General features: G+C 38.4%; 1 protein-coding gene across 6 annotated transcripts in view; it reads left to right on the forward strand.

Annotated features, from left to right (window-relative positions):
• Positions 1-18,879, forward strand: part of syt7a (synaptotagmin VIIa) — a 452,949-nt gene that overhangs the window by 318,093 nt on the left and 115,977 nt on the right. For all 6 annotated transcript variants that reach the window (XM_052029168.1, XM_052029172.1, XM_052029170.1 and 3 more), the window contains exon 3: positions 12,025-12,104. In XM_052029168.1, the coding sequence (XP_051885128.1) occupies positions 12,025-12,104 (80 nt within the window). The remainder of the gene's footprint in view (positions 1-12,024; positions 12,105-18,879) is intronic.

Below are 18,879 nucleotides of genomic sequence, written 5' to 3' on the forward strand. Positions count from 1 at the left end.
GTTTAATAATATAAAAATGTAATAAGTTAATACATTTTAAAGAAATGTATATATTAAATTAGATAGAAACTTGTAACTAAATTTGCACGCCCAGTAAAGCGAGGAATGTGCTCACACACGGTGCAGATACACCTATCCCAGTGGTTAGGATTGGCCCCTTCTCTGAAAACAGGAGCTTAAGCTGTTTGCATGAATGTGACACTGAGAGTGGATGTGTGCATGTACTACAATGTGCCCATCAGGATGGGAAAGCTTTTGGAAATTGGGTAGCAAACCTAAGTAACTATAACGCAAGACAAAAATAAAAGTTGTGAAGTAAACCAGCAACTCGGAGTCAGTATGGAAAGTATAATCAGCCTTAACCAATTATTTCAGTTATATTCTTCAGAAACTATGCTGCTCATTTTCTGTGAGCCACATAGATTACTTTCACTGTGTTAATGGAAATGTAGAGAGGTACAGTGACATTGCCATCAGCAATAACCTGTAGATTTGTGCAGGTGTTGGGTGGAAATGCAATTGTGCTGCCACTGCATAACATGTTGTATTGCTTAAAATTATCCAGTCAACACATAAGAAAAGTGCAATAACTTATTTTGGATAGTGATGATATGTAATGATCATATAGGTAATGATCTTCCTGAGTTCCAACAACACAAATCTGGTGGATTCCATGTTTGGTCATGAAATCCAAAATTATTGCAGAACCTTAATTCCTCTTTAGACATCATGTGAGATGCCCCAGTCTCTAGTTACTCTTGCGATTTGATGAAAGCACGATTGAACTAATTTTTCTTCCATGAAGATCCCTTGCAAACAAATGGATTAAGGTTATTTTTTTTGTGACTATTACTAACTTCAGGCAAGGATATGAGCCACTAATTTGAAAGGAACTGAATGTGCCAAAGCTGACTACATCAGGCAGCTGGTGTTCTCGCATACATTTAGTACTGGTGCCCAAAGCTGAATGTTTCCCTCTGTAAACTTGTGGTCAGCCTGAGAACCGTGGGTTGACCTATGCAAATTTCACATTAGAATTCAAAGTCTGTGTGAAAGCTTAATTCTGTGATTACTTTCACTTCTATGGGAAAAATTATTCACATTCAAGGCATTATCTGCAGATCAGTCTGCACAGATGGTATCTCTCTGTGACAGCCGCTTGTGAAATAAAAAGGTGGCAAAGATAGTTTATTTTCTGATCTGGCCAGTTTTGTGCAATAGTCTGCGAACATAGATTATCAACTGGTGCAAACAACATCTCTAGTGCCAGTGCAGCCCAGCATTTTGCCATCTTGTGAATTTGATCCACCTCTTCGAGTGATGCCATTTTAATAGCAGCAGCAAGCACATATCTTATTTGTCAATATTAATGACGTGAGAGCAATAACAATTGAATAACTGGAGCTATCTCCAATTATTACAGTGTGAGCACAGTTCAGGAATAAAGAATGGAAGTTTGACCAAGTTTGAGTTGTATGCTCTTGAGATACTTAAAATGATAGACGGAGTAGAGAAAGAGGAATCTCAAAATTAAAGCCAATGTATTCAGGAGCTCGGAAACATTTCTTCACTCAAAGGGTATAAGAATCTGGAAAACTCCCAGGTCGCACAGTGGTGTAGTTAGTAGAGCTGCTCCCTCACAGCTGCAGTGACCCAGGTTCCATCTTGGCCTCGAATACTGTTTGTATAGTGTTTGCGCGTTCTCCCTGTGATCACGGAGTTTCCTCTAGGTGCTCCAGTTTCCTCCCACAGCCCAAATATGTGCAGAATGGTAGGTTAATTGGTCACTAGTGTGTAGGTGAGTGGTGGAAACTGGGCGAGGTAATGAGAACAGAGGAAGACTCAAATGGAAATAGTGTTGGATTGGAATAAATCAGTGGTGAATGGCTTTGCATGCACTCAATGGACCAAAGGGCATGTTTCTATGAGGCAAGGCTCTATGATTCTACGATTTCCACCATGATCCCCTCTCCTCTACAAAATGCCATAGTACTTAGGTCAATTAAAACTTTCAACAGAGTTCCATAGTTTTTTTATGTTATTTAGTGTATCAAAGGCAAGTAACTGGAAGTGGAATGCTGATCACCCATTTTCTGAGAGAATGGCAGAACATATTCTAATTCTTTCTTGAGAACTTACTTTTTAAGATAAAATTTTCCTGTTTCACTTTCTTGCACCCACTTACCTCATATACACTTTACGCCAACCTAAAAGGTGAGCTATCAATGATTTTTCAACTGTCTTATCCAAACCAGATTGTATAACCAATTATGTGTATCTGGCTCAAACCATACTTCATTGGAAAATGAATTTTCCATTAATAAGGAGGTAACAGCATGACATTTAGAAAGTGCTAAAATGAACAAAATCCAAGAATTTTAGTACTTACTAGGTCTACTGTACTCTGGCATGAAATGTCCTTCATGAAATAAATTGTCAAGATATGTAAACTACCTTCAGAAATTACCTTTATTTCAGCTCCAGACTTAAATACCAGTAGTCTTGCATTGTGTACTGTCTGTAAGGGGCTAACAAAAATCTATCCACTGAAATGGAGCAGTATTTTCAAATGCATAAAATTATCTTTTTACTATTTCTGATGGTCTTTTAACATAAGAAGTCTATTTGAGTTGTTGTCTGCACCAACTCTTTGAAGAAACATTTGTGTTTAGTCCCACATGCTTCCCTTTGTCTGTAACCAAGTTCCTCACCTTCAAGTATCTGTCTATCCTCTTCTTAAAATTTATTATGGAATCCACTTTCACCATCTGTTTAGACGGATTATTTTAGATCCCAGCAGCTCCCCGAGGGGAAAACAAAACATTTTTGCATCTCCCCTCTTTAACATTAATTTTGTATCTCCAATCTTTCGTTTTCAATCATTCAGCAGAGGCTTATTTTATTTTGTCCATTAAAACCACTCTGTCCATTAAGTCACCTCTTAATAGTTGCAAGGAAAGCAGCTATATATTTTCCAATCTTCTTACAGACTTCTCCCCTGTTATATCCCAGTAAATCACCTCTGCACTTTTCCGAGACTTTTATATCTTCTGAAATGTAATGCACAGATTTATCCACAATGCTCCAGCTAAGCTCTAACCAGCAACTTGTAAAGTTCAAGCACAATCTCTTTGATGTTAAATTTTATTTCTAAATAAGTCTTGTCTTTTTTAAACCTGCTTTCCTTGTTTCATTTAAGGATTTGAGTTTATGGACACCATTTTCAGAACACCATGATGGTAGAAGGTCATTGACTTGAACTGTTTGTCTTTTTGCAGGTGCTGCTTGAATGTATTCAGCATTTTCACTTCTCTTCACCTTGATAATATACACAGTATTCTTCTTCTGTATTATGTTGCATCATGAAAAAGTTCAGTAAAATGACCCTGGATCATTAGTATCTTTGCCTTTTGTCTATTTGCCTCCCCCCTTCTGAAGACACTGCATTTTGTGAAGATACGGTACTACAGGCCATTTCAGCCAACTGGACATATGCACATGTGTGTTTGTGTGTGTGTTTACATGAGAGCACATGTGTAACAAGTAGTATTGACAGGCTATATGACTCTGGTCAATGTGAGGTCTTCACAGCCAAGTCTGCTCCCGTTTTCACACAATGTACCACATTAATTCTTTCTTGCCCTAATTGTTATTCCTTTCCGTGGCAAAGCATGCTACCATTTTCCAGCTCCTTTAATAAAAAACAGACAACTCAATAAATTCCTCCAGCTCTTGTTTTATTGCTCATGTCACTTACCAAAGATTCTCAAGCAGGTTGTTGACTCTGAGATCCAAAATACTGTGGTCAAAGGTTGTCATGTTTGAATCCCACGAGTCTAGTTTCTGCCCATCGGAGATGGCACTTACCAAAGGGTGTTACCATTCTGCACTAACATCTTCATCTTTCCACGGTGTTTGGTATGATTTATTAAATAATCCTTTCTGTTTGGTGTGGCCCTTGCATCACTTCATTTCTGCCTATCAAAGTGTAATAGTACCTTTCCAGTGAAAACTTTGCTTCTCATTTCCAAACTCTCATCTCTACAGTCTCCTCACATTCCAGTCCTTCCATGCGCCCCTTTTGTAATGTAATCCACACTCACAGGGTCAGCTGCCTTATGCTATGAGTCATAACTTCCTCCAAGTAAGTATCCAAGAAAATGAAAGTCATCAATTTTCAATAGCACAAAAAACTCCTAGGCTTGCTACCTATTTACTTTTCCACTCACTCAGAGCAAATGAAATAATGTACAATATCAGCACTACATTCAACTTCCATCTCCACTTTAAACTCACATTATCTCAGCAACAGCCAAATTATATTTTTTGGCACCTTTAATACAGAAGGGTGTGGTAATTTGCTTTGCTAAGGTATAAGAAAAATGTAGATGCTGAGCCAAAGAATGGGATATTAGGAAAGATAATGTGGTATTAAAGAGATTCCAGAAGAGGAGAGGTTGCCGCACTGATGGAGTACTGATGGAGAATTCCAAAGCCAAATTCCAGAACAAAGGGAGGCTCCAACTTAACTAAGATGTAGCTACCCATTTTCTGTCTTACATTACTTCCAGTTTGCACATCACTTCCTTTCTTACTAGCTTACATGAGATTTCTGACACAAACTAATTAACTATAAACTCTCATTCCCACCAAATTCTTTCATTGCTTTGTTCCTTTTTAGCTCTACAAAACTTTGCTTCTCATTTCCAAACTCTCATCTCTAGTTTCCTCACATTCCAGTCCTTCCATGCGCCCCTTTTGTAATGTAATCCACACTCACAGGGTCAGTTGTCTTATGCTATGAGTCATAACTTCCTCCAAGTAAGTATCCAAGAAAATGGAAGTCATCAATTTTCAATAGCACAAAGAACTCCTAGGCTTGCTACCAGTCTTGCACCTCTTCCTACATCTTTCACTCTTTTTCTTACCGCAGTCTCTGTGCCTCCCACTTTGGGTCAGAGCCAACAACAATCACAGCTCTAGATTCAGGAACACCTTTCCCAACTTTCCCTTTCATCTCTTAAAAAGTTCCTCAAAATTCTCCATTCAACATAGCTCTAATCTTTTCCCTTGAACATTTCTGGCTATTTTTTCATCAATGATGGGATGTGAGTGCAAATCTTTGTCTTTATCTTGTCCAGTGATAACTCCATTCCTAAAGATCCTTCTTCTGCTTCCTTAAAAACACATGTTTTTGACCAGATTGCCTCTTTTAACATCTCCTCCTCTGTTTGGCATACATTTTTTGATTACATTTCAATGAAGAGTCTCAGGATGATTTTCTAAATTAAAAATGCAAACCTGGAAATGCTTTGGAATAATAGGAATAGCATCCCAATTTAAAAAAAGAGTTAGATCTAAGTATTCTAACCAAAGCAGAACAGATGGTTCTCCAAAAATAGTGAACGCTCCCATGCCATCATAACTGTTCACCTATTTGAATAATTTTGTTCTGTTCTGTAGGTTCTAGCCAAAATCTTAATACCACATAATACTACACCTTCATTCCACAATTTTCCAAAATCTAAGGCATCTGGGTTTATAGTCCACCCCATAAATAGGATTCATTTACAAAGGAAAAGAGATAAACTGGATTGGATTTTCCATTGACTTGCTGTGTATTATATTTTTACCCCAAGGTGGCATCCATTTCCCTCATGTTAAATAAAATTGCTTATTTTAAAATATGTGTATGTATCAAGTGTAATGAATGAGATATTGCTGCCTCATTATGCAGATCTGAATGTGATATAGTTTTATGCTGAAGAAAGAGAAGGAAAAAAGCAGATAAGCATAACAAATCTGTAAAGTTGCCTGAAGAACAAGATGAGATGAAAGCAAACTAATGTTAAAGCCTGATTCCAGCAGGGGCAAGCTGAATTAGCTGGAGAATTTTAAACATTACATGGTCTTGGAATTTGAATCTAGTTTTCTTAAGTGTGTATCCAGGGCAGCTTTTTCAGCAGCATTGGAGTTGTGTTTGATATGTATGAGAATAGCAATCATGTTTGTTGAACTGTTCGTTCAGAATGATCCTGAGACCTTTTTGGATGCAATTATGTGAAGATCGTAAAAATAAGTTTGGGACACCAGGTTGACCCATGAAACAGCAAGAATGTAATAGCAGAATTTCTGCTAGAGCTGTGAGCAAACCAAAGTAATATGTATACAACAGGGAACAAACTGAGCTGGGTGTAAGGAAAAGAGAACTAGCCTGTACAGTGAAGGCTAAAACATGGGCTGGATTTCAGATAATTAACTCCACTAAATATTAAAGGACACTGCTAAACATAGGCTGCTAAGTTTAAGGAGGTGATTATAAATCTTTAAAACACAACAGAGATTGATTTCTTAAATCTTCACCAAACAACCTCACTGACACCTGATTGGGCTGGAATTTATTTTAGATTATATTAATGAAATCTCAAGACTCTGGATTTATTTGATGTGAGTATCCTCTTTTAAAAACAAAATTCTCTCAGAATATGGGTGGTACTGGAAAATTTTCAATCCTTAGCATCCCAAGTGGCCTGAGAAAGTGATGGTGATAGGCTTCATCTTCATGCAAATTGTGCTCCTATATTAGCATGGTAGTATTACAAGGTATTGATCGAATAATCGCAGTGAATATATCCAAGTCAGCAAGCATAAAACTGGGAAAAAACTGAATGTGATGGTGCCTACACACCATTGCTCCTCTTGTCCTTGTTACAGATCAGAGGATTGTTGTGATGTTGGATGGGCACTGTTGAAGTAATTTATTGAGTTGCTGTTGTTTATTCCCAAAGTCAATTTATTCTGCGTCTACAGTCCCTGTTATTCAAAATACTTCTTATTGTCAATTTCAAATGACTGTCAATACGGCCTCAGATTGAAAGGTGCAATATTTTCCTTAATGCTACTTATTGATAATTTTGAACCTGGCAGACAATTTGACAGGAATAATTAAAGCCAAAATTGCACAAGAACAGAGAATGAATTTGAAGACTCTCATCTGAGTTCCTGAACCATAGGTCACCAGTATCAAAGCTATTGCAGTTACCCATTAATAGAGGATTCTGCTGATTTATTACATACATTAATTTTAACTGGGCTGTTGCTTCTTTTGGATAAACAGTCAGTTTAAACACTGTGTAATGATGCAGCTCTGTACCATCCATTGCACTTCATTATTTTTGGTAATAAATGACCAATCACGATGCAGGATTGAACTATAATAAATCAGGGAAGTATCCGAGAAATATTTTTCAAAGGGCATGACTGAAATGTTTAATTTTTTTCTTTTATCATTTAACAGCAGAGTTTTGAGTTGGCAATTTGCCATTTATTGACATATTTTAAGATGCCGAAATCGATTACTTTTGAATTGATGGAATATTCAGTCCAAATCGTATTAAAGGTTACATATGCCCAAGAGGGCACAATTAAAGTTAATATAACAGTGAAAGCTATACTCGGAGTCAAGAGACAAAAATGTGGGGACCAATTGACACTATTTACATTATCTATTACAATACAACTAACTCTTAATTTAACTGTCTTAAGTTAAACATTGAGAATTACAGCAAATGCGTAGTTTATTAATCAATTTTTTTCAAGTAATTATTATGCAAGTAATTGATATTAAAAGGTTAAATTGTTAAATGTGTCACTTTGTCACAACTGCCTCTCAAGTGATTTTTTATAGAGATTGAAAAGGATGTTAACACAGCTTTTACTGTGCATTCTATAACATAGTCTGGTCAGCCGTTCTACATCTTCTCTCCTATCTAATAGTTTAATGCATGAGCTGAGATTTTTGCCCACTTTAAGACCACTACAAGGGTGCTGTGTTTTGCCCTAAACCCAAATCGAATGTCATCAATAAAAACAAACATTATTAAAATGATACAAACTCACTTTATGAAGCCTTTATTGTTCTTTTCTCCCAATTAAAAGTTTTAGCAGCACAGACTGCCATGGAGATAAGGAAAAACAGGGGAAATGAGCAGAAAACTGAGAGGGAAAGAGGGAAACAGAGAGACAGGAAAGTCAGGGAGGAGGGGGAAGCATTGAGAGTGGGAAGGGTTAAATAGTGCAGTGTTGAGCAATAGAGTTCCCCAAACCATGAAGTAGCCCATTGGGCCACTGTCACAAAGACCATTGAAGCCACAGATCACAGCACCTCTTCAACAATGCTACAGTTATTGTCAGAGCTCCCTGTCTGCATAAGAGCAGCCCTTATAAATCAATATAGAAGAATCAGTGAAAATAAAATTGATGTTCTTACAGAGATCGTTTGGTTCACTTACGGTTCCTGACCCCTGCATGCTGTGCTTTTCATTTATTGTGAGTGAATTGTGAAGGTCATGGGTTGTGACAATTTGATCCGATTTCTGTAGATGATTACACCATCACATGAGTGAAATACAGTGGGGAAAGGATATCTGTGATTGGGTAAATTGTGACAAGAAGTTCCAGTAAAATTTCTCAATAGGTGGGAAAGTGGGTAGGAGTACTTCAAAATAAGCTCAAAATCCTTTTTATGCACAATTAACATATAAAAACCAAGCACAGATGATTTTATTCTAATTTAATTTCTGGGCTTTAATGTTTGCATATACATATTTTTCATTTTTAATATTTGGGAAATATTATTTCTGTGTTTCTCTTGAAGTTTCCCCAGAGAGTACCATAGACCATTTTCTCTGTTCCCTTCTCCATAAGCACTCTAAAGTTGTTTGCAACTGGCGCCTTTCTATTTTCTTCCACTTAGTTAATATGTGTATGGTCTCAGGTTGGTCACTGATAACCAATGCCCCTCTGATGCCCACAGTTGAATCCACTAAGCTGTGGCTCCCACTAAATTTGACACCTCAGCTGATCAACAAGCCTCATCAAAGAGGGAGAAGATGCACTTAAGAATACATTAAGGGAATTACTGCAGTTTTGCAAGTGAGCAGTTGACTCATTAAATTGTGTTTTTATTCATCTTTCTTTAACTTACTGAGATTGGGAGAACTTTAGGCTGATTGGTAGATATATGAAAGACTTTGTAAAGACTGCTTTAGTCTGGTACAGGGAGAACTTTAGGCTGATTGGTAGATATATGAAAGACTTTGTAAAGACTGCTTTAGTCTGGTACTTTGGTTACTTCATGTATTATTTACTGTGGGACTTTTACTTAGCTTTGCAATATCCCAACATAAAATTATGTCTTGGTTCTAAAGATATTGGATAAAAATTTTGCAATCAAATTAAAGTTTTATGAAACTTCTATGTGTCTCAATGTTCTAGGAATCAGATAATAGTGTTAATGTGCTAAAATGTTGGCAGAGCAGTTACTCAATTAATGTCTCAGGGTACAAAATCCTGGAGATGTGTTATACTGTTCACATAGGGCTCCTAGAATCAATATGCTTATCTTGAAGCAGTCCAAAACTGTCAAAACAAACTCCTTTCAGAAGGGTATTTACAGAATTAATTCAAGCAAAAAATGTACAAGAATCTTTTTAAAAATAAGAAGACAAATATTAGGAGTTAAAATGAAATTGAGCCAAAAATAATCTAATCAGCAGCAAGGCCAGTGAATCAAGCAGCATAAATGATTTAAGAGATGATGATTGCATGCGTCAGCTCAGAAAAAAGATTGAGGGGCATGATTGGAAGCCAGGCAAGTGGAGAGGGGAACAATCAGAAAGAATTATTAGGCCCTACCAGCTTTTTATCTTCTGTTTCTGTGACCTCCTTGTCCCTTTATAATAGGTTGTATTCATTACCATTCTTCATCTAAGGAGCTGCAGAATACTGATTGACTAATAATTTCACGCAATCAAGTCACATAGGCATTAGAAATGCCAATTAGCAATGAATACTTGGGACAAATTTCCATGTGAAAATACATGTTTAAAAAAATAGAAATCAGTAAGTAGGGTTTGAGGTGATCTCTAAGAAACAGGTACTATCCTGTATTTCTCAAGATCAGTTTACAGAAAGTTTATCACCAGTATTGGAAAAAGATTTAAATGAATTAATTTTGCAATCAAATAGGAAAAGGGATTGAGAGTCTGCTTTGGAACTCTGAAAGGTACCTTATAAATTCAGTTCTTGCTCACCACATTAATGAAACCTGCAGATATTAAAAGAGTCAGCATTGGTCCAGTCATGGAATTCCAAATTCAAATTTCACTTCAGAGATTGAGCATGTGATCACTTGATTTCATAAAGATGTTACAGCATAGCAGAAAGCCATTCACTCATCAAACACATGCTTCTGGTTAGAACTATCCAATTACAGTAACAATCTATTCCCATTTTGTTCAGAAATCCCCACAGTTCAGCATTTGGCTCACCAGGGTCTATATCCCACCTGCCCTTTAAATTCACTGGGTTTTTTTTCCCATGTTCCCTTTAAACACAAGACACAAAAAAAGGAGCAGGAGCAGACCGCTTGGCTTCTCAAGCCTGCCTCTCTATACAATATGACCATAGCTGACTTCTGCTGGCCTCAACTCTTCTGCTGTGCCAGTTCCCCATAACCATCAATTCCTCGATCATTCAATTATTTATCTATCTCTACCTTAAATATATCTAATGATTTGGCTTCCACCACTCTTGGGGGGCAGAGAATGTCAGAAATCCACTACTCAATGGTTCACTGGAAAATTTATCATATTACTGTGTAACATCTTAAAAGAAAGGATTAAAATTGTGTCGGTGTATTAATAGGAGCAATATCCAATAGTCCAGAAAAACTGTTGGTCTGGCAGCACCAAAATCCTGAGGATGCCATATTATTGTTATTGCAGTACATTGCCAGGCTCTTTCCCTGTAACCCTCCAATTTATTTTCCATTAGTTATTTTTCTGATTTCATTTTGAAAGCAATGATTGAATCTGGTTTCTCCACCCTTTCAAACAGAACATTCCCAATTCTGTGTAGTCACTGTGTGACTTTTTCCCCTCATGTTTCCTTTGATTCTGTTTACAGTCATTTCATATGTGTTCTCTGATGTTTGAGTCTTTCACCAATGAGAACAGTTTTGCCTGGAAATTATATTTCTTTCGGTGTTAAACTGTCCTTGCATTTCGAGCATGTTTGAGTCCTCTGCAAAAAATCATTAAATGAAGCAGATAGGCATTTGAAACAGCAACAGGGAATCTTACACTCAGAAAGATGCATTAAAATGGGACCTGCACGATTCCAGACAGGTCAGCGCTGAGCCAACACAGCTTCCGACAGTTTGCTGCATACGAATATGAGAAAGGTGTCAGCTCTTAAGGACACACTCCCCATGGAAACCACACTGCTCCCATTAAGCCTGCTCCACCATTCAGTACGAGCCTGCCCCACCATTTATGGCTGATCCTCTATCTCATAGTCCCACTGTGTCCCCAGATCTCTTGATGCCCTTTGTGTATCGAATGTATCAAGTCTATTCAGCAGCTTGGCCTCCTACCCCTTCTGTGGCAGCGAATGCCACAAAATCATTGCCTTCTCTGTGAAGAAATTTCTCCTAAATGTCTTCCTCCACATTCTGTGACCTCTAGACCATGTCAGTCAGGGAAATCATCCTCTCCATGTCCAGTCTGTCTCATCCTATCAGACTTTTGAATACTTCAATGAGATTTCCTCTCATTCTTCTAAATAGTGAATGTAGGCCTAGAAGACCCAATAATTCTTCTCAGATTGTTTTGGAAGATATAAATACTTATCAGTCACTCACTGACAAATTATGAACCATTCTAGTATTTAGTCATACAGGAACTGATGTCCTTTGTATATGACACATACACAAAAGTATCTGGTCTCATGCCCCAACATTTATACATGTATCTTTGATTTGGATTCTCAACCTACTATAGCCATAATCAACAGACTCTATAATTCAAAGAAATGAGGCACTATATCTTAATCATTACATTAGTTACATTGTCTCTTCTCAATTTTGGGCTATCAGAGCAGACACTTTATCACAATTGTAAAGCAGCTAGTACATTTCTATGTTATTAAATTAATTCTCTCATTTGCCCCTCTATTTTATAGGGTAAACGACACAAGAGTTCGCTGGAAGCAGTCACCACACCAGACTCCAACCGAGGCCGCAACGAGAAGAAAGCCATCAAGTAGGTGCCTTGGTCAGGAAAGGAGAGGGGGTTGGAAAGGTTAAGACTTCAAGCCACAATCTTTTCTCAAAGTAAAGCTCTTGCATTGACTTTGCTCTGACTAAAGTGATAAAGCAATAAGTGATTAGTACTCCAAATGTCAGTGTAAATATTTCATCTCTTTAAGCTGTCACACGTGTTGATTCTATTGTCCATTTTGGTGGTATGAAATCTTTTGGTAAAGCAGTGAAATTATCTCCACAGCTTTCCTTTCCTCGTGAAAGCTGTGTGCAATCCGATGTGTTGGAAGATCTGGTGTACAATTTTTGCAGCTTCTCAGAAGATATTAAATCTCTCTTTGTTTATGAGCTATGTATATCTCTGTTTGAGGTTGAGAACAAACTTCAGCATTAAAAGTATAAGAGACAATTCTCTCCTGCGATAATAATAGTGACTATTTTTCCTGCAGCTTGTATAAAACGAGGAATTTATGGAAGAAATGTGAGAATAAATCATTATGCCTTGATATCCTTGTAGCGTGTGGTTGAACACAAGGGGCAGCAGGAATTCCCCTCACTATTCATGAGACTGATATTGGCTGAAATTATAATTTTGTTCTTTTAGCTTCAAAGTGTTTACCACAGCTTTTAGATTATAATGATGTACCTTGTTTCCTCTTTCTTTAAGCTCCGAAACCTGAGAGGTCTTGCCGACAATTTTGATGAAGTGATAAATATTACTCTAACCTGTTAAAAATGCCGTTATCTTTCATTGTATTTGTTACGCATGTCACGTGAAGGTACCTCAAAATGAGGTCGGGAAATAAACCAAATCCATTTCCTTTCCTTGTTATCTTTGCTGTTGAATGTTTATAAATTGCACTGAATGATTACATTGATTTCAGCTTAGATGGCAAAGTCTATGTGTAAGTTTTATTATGAACTAGGCTTGTGGATTGTAAATAAGATATTTTAATGTGTTAAATATTGTTTTCTCTTTTACCTTTTCCTCCAGTTTAACACTGTGATTGAATTGTCATTCATTCTTTGTCATCTCAAAGATTTGATTAACAAAATTACCAGTCCAATCAACTTCTGGATAGATTTTACGTAATACCACCATGGAACAGGTCTTGACTGAACCAATGTGGTTTATTTTAGCAGTGATTATACGTGGTGCACATTGTGTTTGTTTATATTTAAAATGCAATGGAATGGAATGCAATAGTGCATGCAGAAATCTCTCTCTCTGGCTCAGCACTTCAACAGTTCTCCATCTTGCCCTGCACCAATGGCCCACATTTTCTGCTATTCATACATTGGGCAATGTCTGCTGCATGAGTACCAGAAATGCTCCTAGTTATAATTACAGTTTCCTGTTTATGTTAAAAGATTTAAGAAATGTACTGATTATATGGTGCACTTTTAGGTCTCGGCCATTCAGTTCATGATCAACAGAAAATGGATTGCTTCCCTCTGATCTTTATTAACTTTAAATTGCGATGGCTATAATCACATATCTGAATCATGATATGAGGATTTTTGTCTTCACAATTTCAGCAGGATATTATGTCAAGAGCAAGTAAAGATCTACTTCATATTATGTTTCTTTCTGCTGTATACCACAGGTCACTGTTGGCAGAGCAGATGACAGGGTGTGTGACTATTAGCTCGTAACATAGCACATGACACAAATGGATCCCAAGTATTGTTGAATAACTTGCATAGTCCACAAATGCTAGTCACTTGCCAGCTGACCATCACTTATGACTTTGTAACATTAATCTTCAGTGCAATTTTTGAAATATATATTGAAGTATATACTGTACTCTTAAAGACAAAAACACCAATTATTTTGTGCCTTGTGTAGTATTGTGCTGTTAAACTTAGATTTTCAGTCTTCAGTCAGTCAATATAATTTTGGAATACTTAATTGTCATTATTACTGTAATTCAACTCTGCAGTTTAGATGATAGGCTTGAGATTGGTTCCTTATCATTTTGTTTGTGCTCCTCATCTATGTTGCAGTCTAGAGGCTACCTGCCAGTACTCCCATGATTTTGAGTCCAGGAGCAGGTGTAGGTGTATGATGAACAGTGCTGTAGTGGGCTGGACCAGTAGGTTCTCTGCCCCCTAATACTGAGGGGACATCAGGTCTAGGCATCTGGGCTAGGCAACAGGCAATTGGAATGTTGGGGAAGACCAGGATGAGGGAGAGAGCTTGGGAATTGAGGGGGAAAGGAAAGGGTATAAGAGGACATAGCAATAACTTGGGCTGACCACCACCTCACCCACTCTCCATCAGTCTGGTGGCAACAGAGTATTGCTGCAAGAAAATAAATGTTGGAAGTCTCAAGGCTCTTGGAAAGAAAGCTCTTTCCAGATGGTGCTTCACAGACCACCTGACAAACAAAAGGAGCCACAGAATGTGCACTGTGCCTGAATTACTCTGAATCTACCATAATTAGCATCCGTGAAGACACTACTGGCTTCTCTATCAGGAAACTCCATTACTGGTTTGATAAGAGTGACGAGGAGATCAAGGAGCTAGTTAAGTACAAATGCAAGGCATTCTTGTTTGGGAGCTCCATCACATCTCAAGAGAAAGAAACAGTTCAACGTGTATCTACAGGCCGAGGTCCAAATGAAAACCAGAGGAAAAGATGGTAGGTGGAAGGAGCACCAGAGGTCCAACAACTTGCTGGTAATGAAATGCAGGTTATTCAGCATTGTCAAGACCACCTATATGGCCTAATCACCTAAGGGCCTACCTTGCTGAAAGCTAAGAGGAGAGATGAATTGATCAAGGTCAGAGAGGCAATCAGCACACTCTGGATGGAATGTTTCAAAGAACTCTTAACCATGACTCTGTCCTTGACATGAGTACCCTTCACCCAATTACACAGAGAACTATCTTGTTCTGCCTCATTATCACCTCTGATCAACAAAGGAAGTTGAAAAGGCCACATGTAGACTGAAAAAATAGCAAGGGCCTTGCGAGCAGATATTATTCTTTCTGTAGCTCAAAACTTGGCAGAGGAGAACTTCAGTCACAAATTCACAACCTCATCTCCTACATCTGGAATGGGAGAACATACCAGAGGACCTTAGAGATGCTGTAATTATGACCATCCACACAAAAGGAGGCAAAACTGGCTGCAATATTTACAGAGCTATCTGCCTGCCAGGGTCATCCTCAACTTCCCCCTCCCATTAGCCAAGGAGCTGCTCTGGAATCCCTGTGTAGGTTCCACCCATCTGGTGGCACAGTGAACATGGTATTCACCGCATGTCAAGTCATCCAAGAGGAATGCAGGATGCACCATCAACCACTATATATGGCTATTTTTAACCGCAAAACACTCTTTGATTTTTTCAATTAAGACTATGAAGCATTCCTGTCAGATTTGACTGCCCACTATTTTTTTTCTCCATCTTGCATCTGCTACATGATGGCGTGCAAGCCATGACCTTAAACAGTGGGTCTACACTAGACTAATCTCATTGCGGAGTGGTGTGACATCGCCTAAAACTTTTGTCAAGCTTTCCTGCCACAATGGCACACCTTTCCTCCAACAAGCTTCCCTCTGGAGTGGAGCTAATCTACAGGGCAAATGGAAAGTGTTCAACTTGTGTCACCTGCACTCCAGAATGCAGATCACCTCAACTCCAGTTATTGAGCAGTGGTATGCAAATAGCATTTGTGTTGTTGCAAGTTCAAGGCCATTGTTGACAAGATCATTGAAGCATCCAAGAGTACAGGCCTTACACTCAACATTTGTGAAACAAAGATCCACTATCAACTTGCCACACTGCTAAATACCAGCCTCAGACAGTAAATGTTCACAGTGTTGAACTAGAAAGTGTGGACCACTTCCCATATCTCTGGAGCCACTTCTCAATGAAAACAGACATCAGTGCATCAGTACAGCCTTTGGTCATCTGAGGAAAAGGGTGTTTGAAGATCAAAGTCACAAACTTAAGCACAAAGCTCATGGCCTTCCGCCCAGTGGTGATCCGTTCTCTCCTGTATGGTTCTGAGACAGGAGCTACATATAGCAGGCACCTCACCACTGTAGAGATACCACCAATGCTGTAGTTGCAAAATCCTCCAAATCCACTGACAGGATAAGCAAAACACCATCGGTTTCCTTTTCCAGGCCAATATCCCCACTACCAAGGCCTTAATTACACTGGAATTGGAATTGGTTTATTATTGTCACATGTACTGAGGTACAGTGAAAAACTTGTCTTGCATACCGTTCATACAGATCAATTTATTACACAGTGCATCAAGGTAGTACAAGGTAAAACAATAACAGAATGTAGAATAAAGTGTAACAGCTACAGAGAAAGTGCAGTGCAGGTAGACAATAAGGTGCAAGGTCATAATGAGGTAGGTTATGAGGTCAAGAGTCCATCTTATCATACAAGGGAACTGTTTAATAGTCTTATAACAGCGGGATAGAAGCTGTCCTTGAGCCTGATGGTATGTGCTCTCAGGCTTTTGTATCTGCTGCTTGATGGGAGGGGGGAGAAGAGAGAATGTCTGGGGTTGGTGGGGTCTTTGATTATGTTGGCTGCTTTACTGAGGTAGTGAGAAGTATAGACAGAGTCTATAGAGGGTGCAGTAGTTTCCATGATGTGCTGAGCTGTGTCCACAACTCTCTGCAGTTTCTTGCAGACACGGGCAGAGCAGTTGCCTTACCAAGCCATGACCGCAAGGCCACGTTGCTCACTTGCTCGATACTAGACTCCCGAAACAACTACTCTATTCTGAGCCCCATCATGGTGGAGAGAGGAAATGTTTAATGACATTCTCAAAGCCTCTGGGAGAACGTATAAAGTTCCTACCGACACATTGGAATCCCTGGCCCGTAATGTCTCAAAATGAAGAAGGATCATTCAAGATGGCATTGAGAACTACTCATCAGGAATACATGGAAGCCCGGTGTTATCACTGGAAAGAGTGCACCACCTCCCAAACTGCCCGACCTGTCTGTCAACACTTGGCACACCTGTGGCAGAGCCTGATGGCGCCACTTGGCCTCCTCAGCCACCTCAGAACCCACAGACCTAGAGTCATCCTTGATCCCAAGGGCCTGCCTAAAAGAGAAGAAAATATGCCTAGATGGGAAAGCAGTAACCGTGTCACAAGTATATAAAGACAATTCTTGCAGCTACAAAAAATTTCTGAATACCCGACAATTGAAAGACTTCTTAAATCTCACTTGATTTCATTTCCTTACTTTAAACAAAAGGCATGTTTTTCATTCTACCTCCTCCAATCACAATTGTTTTTCCTCAGATGGATTAAAATTGTAATTCATATTCTGGCCTGAAGTACTTTGATCCAAATGGAAATTGCAACAGTTTGTAAAATGCACAGGGAGTTGATGTGGGCCTTAGAAGTTCCTTTTTTTTCTTTTAGGTCACACCTCTTAACTATATCATTTCATATTCTGGAGTGTTCTTTTTGCACTGATCGAGCTGACAGATATTTATGCTGGGAAGTAGAGTGCTTTTCATTTCAGGCACCCAAGTCAAGATGAGAGTTGGTGAAGAGTACAGAGATTTCTATCAACGTGCTTCATCCTCAGCCTCAGCACAACACCAACAATGCCACAACTGTGATGGTTTTCAAATCTCCCACCAAGCCTCTCTACATTAAATTAAACTAGATTAAGAAACTAGATTGAGATTGCTAGGTTCATACAGAAGTCTGAAATACAGAGATTACCCTACCAATCATTCATGAATTGTAACACCAACTCAAGATCATATAGTGAATTAAACATTAACTTTTTAAAGAGTGTAGGAGTTAATTTATTTTCATCTGACCAAAGATCACATTAATAAAGCCACATCCTATATTTCAGTATGTTTAGCCACCTGTTCCAAATCTGTCTGTCAGTGACGCTTTCAGCTGTTTGACATCACAGCAGTTGCAGGAGATTGTCAAATATCTCTCTCCACAGGCAAGAACAGTAGGGATCAGTAGTTCAATCTAATGTTCACTTTTCAGGAAATAATTAGTTGGAAAATATTTTTATTAACAAGTATCTAAATTTCATACTTGAAGTATGTCTACAATTCACTTCTTGCACAAATCTGTGGACTTAAAGACGGGCTCTTACTCTATACCCAAAATGTAGAATCCCAAAGTGCAATTTTATAACAGTGTGGAGTTAGCAGACTTATTTTCAGGTCATAAAAGTGGAATAATATTTTGAATTATGTTCCAAAAAGATCTTTACCAAGTGTCTCTTTGTACAAATGCATTATTTTCTGTGCCATGAAATCTATCCAAATATTTAAACTAAGAATGGTTGTCAGTGCTGGAGAATAGAAAGCTTGTGACATTTTCCATCCAGTGCCAGAAAAAAGCCCCCCAGGACTTCCATAATAAGAATTAATAAATGATGAAGCTCCCTTTGCCTTGTCAATATGGTTTAAATGAAGAGTCTGTCAATCACACCCAGGACAAGTTCCTATTATAGGTTAAAACTTTATCTGCACCATCATCCAATGCAGTTTTTTTAATGCATTCCATCAGCCTCATTCCAGTCAAGTACAGGATTGGGAGGGTGCAGAGTAAATCTTTAAACTATGCTCTTGGATTTTCAGAAGCTATGTTTTTTTTTTGGGCTTGCTACCAGAAGATATAAATCCAAAGAAATCCAGCAGGGTGTTATAGTGTAAGACCAGGACTGGGCCCAGTTATCAGGCATTCTGTCAGCATTACCGGAGGAGTCTGCCAAAATAACTCAAAAAATAAATGGGATCAATTTGTTTAT

The sequence above is a fragment of the Pristis pectinata genome, chromosome 14, assembly GCF_009764475.1.
Source record: "Pristis pectinata isolate sPriPec2 chromosome 14, sPriPec2.1.pri, whole genome shotgun sequence".
NCBI classification, from domain to species: domain Eukaryota; kingdom Metazoa; phylum Chordata; class Chondrichthyes; order Rhinopristiformes; family Pristidae; genus Pristis; species Pristis pectinata.